Source organism: Hylaeus anthracinus, unplaced genomic scaffold, assembly GCF_026225885.1.
Source record: "Hylaeus anthracinus isolate JK02 unplaced genomic scaffold, UHH_iyHylAnth1.0_haploid 3, whole genome shotgun sequence".
In the NCBI taxonomy this organism is placed as follows: domain Eukaryota; kingdom Metazoa; phylum Arthropoda; class Insecta; order Hymenoptera; family Colletidae; genus Hylaeus; species Hylaeus anthracinus.
This window is the reverse complement of record NW_026535284.1, coordinates 1,059,904-1,067,853: the sequence shown is the minus strand read 5'-3', so window position 1 is coordinate 1,067,853 and position 7,950 is coordinate 1,059,904. Positions and strand designations below refer to the sequence as shown.

At 30.9% G+C, this 7,950-nt stretch overlaps 2 protein-coding genes across 2 annotated transcripts; one reads left to right on the top strand and one right to left on the bottom strand.

Moving 5' to 3' along the window:
- On the top strand, positions 1-3,790 carry LOC128894225 (uncharacterized). The gene is made up of 11 exons (XM_054155827.1): positions 1-233; positions 410-573; positions 657-1,051; positions 1,113-1,269; positions 1,609-1,845; positions 1,914-2,040; positions 2,120-2,504; positions 2,612-2,724; positions 2,793-2,960; positions 3,044-3,175; positions 3,246-3,790. Exons 1-11 carry the CDS (start codon positions 127-129, stop codon positions 3,496-3,498), a joined length of 2,238 nt encoding a protein of 745 aa, XP_054011802.1. The 5' UTR covers positions 1-126; the 3' UTR covers positions 3,499-3,790.
- Positions 3,791-3,939: 149 nt separating this feature from the next.
- On the bottom strand, positions 3,940-5,895 carry LOC128894281 (syntaxin-8). Its single transcript, XM_054155937.1, has 5 exons — positions 5,009-5,895; positions 4,729-4,923; positions 4,388-4,641; positions 4,228-4,320; positions 3,940-4,139 (listed from the first exon to the last, which is right to left on the bottom strand). The coding sequence occupies exons 1-5, from the start codon at positions 5,041-5,043 to the stop codon at positions 3,979-3,981; spliced, it is 738 nt and encodes a 245-aa protein (XP_054011912.1). The 5' UTR covers positions 5,044-5,895; the 3' UTR covers positions 3,940-3,978.
- Positions 5,896-7,950: the final 2,055 nt, after the last annotated feature.

Below are 7,950 nucleotides of genomic sequence, written 5' to 3'. Positions count from 1 at the left end.
CTAATACTCTTTGGTAAAAGCTAGATCAGTTCACTAAAAACCACTAGCGACGTAATTGAACATAATCGAGTCACGAGAGACCGGTTTTTGGTCTATTGAAAATGCAATTTGAAGAACCATAGAAAGATGATGTTTTTAAAAAATTATAAAATGGTTTCGATCTGCGGGAAAAGAATCATCTTGTTGCACAATAATTTTTTAAAAATTCCAAAACGCAATGGTTACTTCCTACTGTACGTATTATAGCTACATCGTTCAAAATAGGGGTTATTCCATTCTTTCTTCATAAATTTTCGTTTACTGTTTTATATTATATCTATTTCGTTAATTCTACGTAAATATAGAGCTTTTCTCAATAATATCGTTCATAGAACAAATTTTTCAATTGTTTAATAACATTTAAATGCAGGGTTCCAGAAATTGGTGATGCTTTACCAGATAAAGATCCTTTACTGAAAGAGGATAAAACACCAGAATTTAATACTATTACAATAGAAAAATGTGTAGCTGCTATTGGAAAACAAACAATAGAATTTGAAGAAGAAATTAAGACCTTGGAGACAAAAATTCAAAGTAATTTTACTTGAATATATCTGTTGTTATTATTTAACTTATATCTTCTAATGTCATTTATAGTTAACAAAACATTCTTTCAGACCCTTCAAATCCTTCTCCAAAAAATCTATTTGAAGATGTATTAAACCCTTTGGAGGAAATGTATAACTCTTTGAATACCACATGGGGCATTGCAAAAACATTATACCTTGGAAACCAGAGTTTAATGCCCACACAATATTATATAAGTATTCATGATCGTGCTAAAAGGGCTTCAGCCAGCAGATACATCAGTTTACCAATTTATCTAGCATCTAAGAACATTATCAATAATGACAAAATTAAATTAACCATCGAAGAAAGGAGAGTTTTAATGAAATTTATATTAGAAGGAAAATTAAATGGATTAGATTTGTCTGACAAAGAGAAGGAAAAACTTTCAGAATTATCACATATGTTAATAGATAAGCTTAAAGAATACTCTCAGAAACTAGAGGTTTGTAAATTAAGCATTTTGAATAACTAAGCATTTTGAATTCTGATACCCTCTCTTATAGGTAGCTACAAATCAAATTACCTGTACAATAAAAGATCCTACGGTGGTGAAAGATTTTCCAGAGGAGGTATTAAAAACTATGGTAAAAGATGATAAACAATGGCAAACTGGCCCTTGGACAGTAACTACAGATCCTCTTATCATGAAACCATTTATGGGTATGAAATTCAATGACATATTTCAAAAATTAAACATTAATTTGACACAGTTCTAAAAGTATTGTTTGAATCGTACATTAAATATACAATTAAAGTTTTGACCTTGTTAAAGCCATTTACAAGACAAGGAGAAGAGCACAATTGTAGTACATGAATGACTGTTTTTTTGCAACTATTAAGATTATAAATTATACTTAATGAATTGAAATCCTAAAGTGGGCCTTTGTCAAGATTGAAATATTAATTGTAATGTATCGTATGATTCGTTTGCACCTAACGCTGCTAATCCTTTCTTACCAGTCATTATGGACTGAATGTTTACTTTATTTGTTTAATTAGAGCATTGTCCTGTCCGTTCTCTGAGGTATAAAGTTTGGGAAATAGCTGTTACCAAAGGATCTATGTTACAAGATAGATTCTTGCAGACAAGTACATTATTAGAAGAGATTCGCCATGAACGAAAGAAACAGGCAAAACTTTTGGGATTCAACAAGTATACAGATTTAAGTATGGAAACTAAAATGGCTGGAAGTTTAGAAAATGTTTATAACACCCTGGACATATTATTGCAAACAGGTAAAATTTTCAGTTATTGATCAATAAGTAATAAATATATAATATCTTTCTTTTGCTTTTTATAAAAGCTCGTCCTGCTCAAGAACGTGAGCTAAAAGAACTCAATGAATTTGCAAATGAAAGAGGTCATGACGGTATACTTCAACATTGGGATATATCATACTGGAGTGCAAAACAGCTATACAGTAAATACAAGTAATTGAGAAGTCAACTTTACCTTCAGTATAAAAAAAAATGATTACACTTAATACCATTTTATTTTAACATCAATTAGGTATAGGGAAGAAGATTTAAGAAATTATTTTTCATTGCCAAAAGTATTATCCGGTATGTTCGAGTTTACTGAAACTTTATTCAATGTAAAGTTCGTTGAAAGTACGAAACCAGATGTATGGCACAAAGATGTTCGATTTTTCGATATCTTTGATTTGAAGAAATCATGTACCGATCCAGTAGGTAGCTTTTATTTAGATCCTTACGCAAGAGGTGGTGAAAAAATTCGAGTGGCACATGATGTAGGATCCATGGTTCCAATAAAATATAGAAGTAAAGTGAGTGACACAAAACCATTAGTAGCATTAATATTCAACTTTTTGCCACCATTTGGTGAAAGACCATCATTACTTACATTTAATGATGTCAGGACTCTCTTTCAAAAGGTAAGTTTTACCTGGATCAATATCTATTTGAAATTAGTTGAATAATACTGTATTCCAATAACATACTTTGATATGTATTTCTTTCTATATTAATTTTTGCCATTTAGTTTGGACATATGTTACAACATACGTTATCAACAGTGGAGTATGCTGAAATATCCGGACTTTCATTTGTGGAATGGGATGCATCGTTTATTTCTGATTATTTCTTTGAAAATTGGTATATTTAAAAAATTCCTTATTTTTCATTAATGTCTTTTTACGTATGTAACTTTAATTAATTTTTAGGTTGTACGAACCATCTGTTTTGCACAAAATTTCCTGCCATCAAGATACTGGAGAACCGTTATCCACGGAAACGATTGAAACATTGAGGAACATAAAATTGTATTTAGCCGGCTATAAACTATGCAAAGAACTATATTTATCACGATTCGATTTAGAATTGTATTCTAGGTAAGATTAAGTACTGCTAATACTTTCAATAATTTCTTCTATAATTCAGTAATATATCCAATAATCTGTTCTACAATTTTTAGTGGTGAATTCTGGAATGACATAATGAATCGTTTGTGGAATAAATATCATGTAATTCCGCAGCATAAAAAAGATTGCCATATCTGTTCATTCGATTGTATTTTTAGTGGAGAATGGGTAGCTGCTTATTATAGGTAAGCTTTAGAAAATGTGTACAACTTGAAAAGTTGAAAAATCATTAGTAATCAAATATTTTATTTTCAGTAATGTTTGGTCGCAAATGATTGCTGCTGACTTGTATAATGCTTTTCAAGAAAAATCTTGCAAAGACAAGGAAGTATTACAGAATCTTGGCAGTAGATATCGCGAAACGTTTTTGGCTTTAGGAGGTAGTTACTCTACAAATGAAATGTTCAGAAAATTCAGAGGAAGAGATCCAAATCCAAAAGTATTGTTAATAAATCTTGGATTGGATCAGTCCAATATATCAGAAGTAGGTGATAAAAAATTAGAGTAAAAATTAAAAATAATCCAATAATATGATAATGTACAGAATTAATTTTTTTTCTTATCTATATAAAGATGAATATTGTAAAAATAGTTGTAGAAGTTTATTTTATTGTACTATGATGCACGATTTTATATTATAGTATTCGTTATTCAAAGAACTTAAGAAAAGTTTTATTCAATATTTTAAACAGAATAGTTTACACACTTCTGTACAATTTTAGTGGTAAACTATTTTATATGTTAATTAATATTGTGTAGTATCATTCTTTACAATTATAATTATTTATATTATAATACATAGAAATATTGACTTTCAACTAATAAACAGTCAAACAAATAAAGAATTTTTACAAATATACAAGAGTTTTTCACATATTTATAAAATATTAGTTTAAATTTTAAAAAAAAGTTAACAATTTAAATATATTTATATTGAAACTTACGTACAATGGAATTCGTTTAATTTTTAAATACATGTTTCTATTAATTATACTAAAGCGACTGTAACAATGCAGATAAAAAGAAAAATGATTACTATCCAATAGCCACATGTACGATCTTTGAAACTCATACGTTCTATTCGGCGTGTCTTATTAACTATTGAATCGTCGGTTCTGTCCATATGGTCGGCTAAATTATCAATTATTTCTGAATAGAAACAAAGATATTAAAATAAGTTTGATGTCTTTTTGAACTTCTTAATTAGAAAGAATTAGTAGAATTGATTTTGATTTACCATTTTGATACTCTACTTCATTACTGATAGTTTGACCAATTTCTTTCTGTCGTACAATCACTTTATGTAATTCTTCCAATCCTCTATCTTGTTCTAAAAGAAATAAAATTGAATTATACAACATAAGTAAATGAAAAATATTATTAACATCTGAATGTACCTTGTAAAATTTGTTCATGTTGAGTTGCAAGATTAGCAACAGATACTTGAACATCTATAGGCTTTTCATCATCATCATCAGCTGCCCAAGAAGTCGTACCTCCATCTGCAAAAGCTGATGCTTTAGTTGAAAGTAAATTGGAACGAGAAGTTGCAAAATCACTTGTTCGAGCATCGTATAATTTTTGCAATTGTACATCTTTACTCTGTAATATTTCTATTTGCCGTGTCCTTCGTTCTGCTTCCTCGATAGTTCTGTACACCTTTATATTTTAAAGAAAATATTTCCTTAAAGGAACAGTGGATTTTTCTCCTGTGTTACATAGACACATAAAAGGATACATAGCTTTGGATCGTAATGCCTCATCCACTTTACTTTTAAGTTGTTGAACTTCCCTGTTGTATTGTTTCAGACGAATTCGTATATTTACAGATAAACTCGCGTATGCCTGTGATGTCTTCGAGTGTCTGTTACGCGCAGTAAGTTGTTCCATAATTTCTCTGAAAAGTTTCTCGCAGGCATCATACTCGGATAACCTATTCAATTTGAAAACATATTATCAAACTGAATGTCTAAAACTTCAAAATAAATATTAAGTACTGTGTAAATTGAAACTTTTACCAAGGATCGCTGTCTTCAATATAAACGAGTGCCATTTTCGTAAGACTGTATTCAAATTTGACACATAAGAGATCATTAACAGTCTATTGACATATTGGTACACGATGTTGGACAAATCACTCGTGTTAACTCTCTATATGCAAACCATAAATATTACGTTTAGCATGATAACCTATTTTAATCAATTCATGACGCATTCTTGAAAATCTTTCGATATCCGACGTAACGTCAAAAACAAAGGTAACGATTATATTCTCCAGTGTTATGTACTTTCAGATGTTTCGTCCACAAGGAACATTCGAATTCAATTGTAGAAAATTCATTTTTCATTAATCAAGACGATTTTTATTGCACGAATTGCGCATACAAGTTAATAAAAAAGAATAAGATTTCATAAAATCACACAACATGCTCGGGTGCTTGGTCCAGCCTTTGAGTATATAGAGCAATATAGTGTCTACGTGCTTAAGGGTGCGCAGGAGACAAACTAGCGCCACCAACGGAAAGTAGGTGAACTACTAGATAGTTTTTCCCGTTTTTCAGGCACATTAATGAAAAAAACATATCGTAATTATGCATTTCGTAATCAGGGGAAGTAAATCTATCGTCTCGTCAAGCGTTTTTTGGAAAAAATTGAAAAAAAAAAATGTCTTGTCTTTGAACGTATTTTTAGCAAGTTTCAAAAGCGAAATTGCAAAATGTGTAACTGACCCCCGCAACGGTATTTTATAAGGAACAGTTTAAAAAAAAAATCAGCCGGAAAGGTCGCTTCCTCGCCTCATAAAATTACAATAACTGTTTGGAAAATTGCAAACGTTTGACATCATTCTGTCTTTGTCTCTCCTCCGATGGATGTATCTCCCTCTCTGTCACGGCATCATTAGAGAGACAAGGATCTATCTATCCTTGTCCCAGAGCTTCCTACTTTCTCCGCGCAACTGTCGCTGAAGTCAACTCGGAGTTTTGCTGGGTCTTCTGCGCACCCTTAAAGGATGGAGGAGGCCCATCGGCCATCGTACATTGCCAATTTACAGCGGGAAGTTTAAATAGGATTATAATCGAAAATATGGTTACATGTTTGAAAATAAATTTATAGAATTTCAACACTTTGAATAACTAAACAAAACAATGAAATATTTAATCGTTGTATTGTGGTGTTGCACGGGCAGTTGGGAATATTTTAATTTACGAGTTTTCTTGAGAAATTCAGTAGATAAAAATAATACATGTTGTTTCGTTGAAATACATTTAATGAATGAACGTTGAAAAATAACAAAATGAACAGTACAATATTAACATACTTTAAAACAAAATAACTCATGTGATGTCACAAGATAATATTTCTAGATAATTCGAAAGTGTTTTATTTTTTAACCAATAATTATAAATAAATAACTTTACTCTTGACATCTGTGTATTGTTTTTACCATTTTTTGAACTAAAACAAGTTATAAGGAAATAATATTATAATTTAAATGTAATATTTCAAAATTACAATTTCCAAAATACGTTATGATAAGGATTACTTAAAATAATAAGAGTTAAAATTAACAATTAATAAAGTAAAATATATATACTACTGAGTGCTTGGCCGCCACTGTGCAAATCCATTTCTCGCCACCTCTTTATTACATCAAAATTTGAGGAAATTCAAAAATATTGGTACTATATAAAATAGGATAAATGAACAATCTTATTTGTAAAATATGTATTGTTCATTTTATTTTAATAATTATTTATAAAGAAAATGACAAAAAAAAATAATTTTTAGCGATACTTACATCTTTTAAAACATTCTAAAATTAAATAATAAAACTACTGTACCAACGTTCTCAAATTATTCTCTTCTGACTTTTATTTTTGATAAGTCAATATTTCTGATATTTCATGTTCAATAGAAAAAAGTGCAAGACTACTTAGTTTTTCCTGGGCATCGTAGATCGGATATAACTTTTAATTATTTTGAGTTACGAGAATCTTTTTTCGCCAGATGCTACGGAAACTGACAGGGTTCAAAAAAAATTCTCAACGCAATAGTAAAATTTTCCGATACGACATTATCTCGTGATATAATTGAATACCATCAAAATCCCTTTTTAACACATTATTTTTATTTGATTGGAATTTCACATCTAAATTCATACATCATTTCATTAAGGGGGGAGTCTGGTTCAGCTCATGTATTTTGTGTACAAAAATGTTGTAACACCTTGAAAGGGGTGGTTCGGGAGGTGATTTGAAACAACTTTTTCCTTAGCGAAAATATTGCCCGAGGCTTAGTTGAGGAGATATTAACGGAAAACATTAACCAATCAGGGCGCGCGTATACCGTTGGAGCGGCCGCGCTCCCCAACCAATCAGAGCGCGAGTATGCCAATGGAGTGCCCGCTGATTGGTCGAGGTTTTCTGTTAATATGTCCTTAACGAAGCCTCGAACAACATTTTCGCTAAGGAAAAAGTTATTTCAAATCACCTCCCGAACCACCCATTTCAAGGTGTTACAACATTTTTGGGACACCCTGTATAGATATAGTAGTTGCAAGGAAAGGATTCGGTCAAATCGGTGGGACGCATAGCTCATCGAATTTTTATCCGATTCACTTGATTCAACGCTTACATCGAAGATAATTATGTTTATATACTAATGAACCTCGACTCTTAATGAATTATTATTATAGCATAAAGTTATTGCAAAATAACGGCCGACATGTATTGTTCATTTTCATGTCTTTTTGCCGCCATTTTCGCAATTAACAATTTTTGTTTGCAAATTGAGGTTCATACGCACTTTACGTACCTACTAAAGAACAAAATTTTCTGATTTTATCTATCAGATGTTTTCCCAAGGCTCCACGTATCCCACCGTTTTGACCGAATCCTGTCCTTGCGACTGCTATATCTATTATATGTGTATTCAAATTAAATCTACACTATCAAATTTT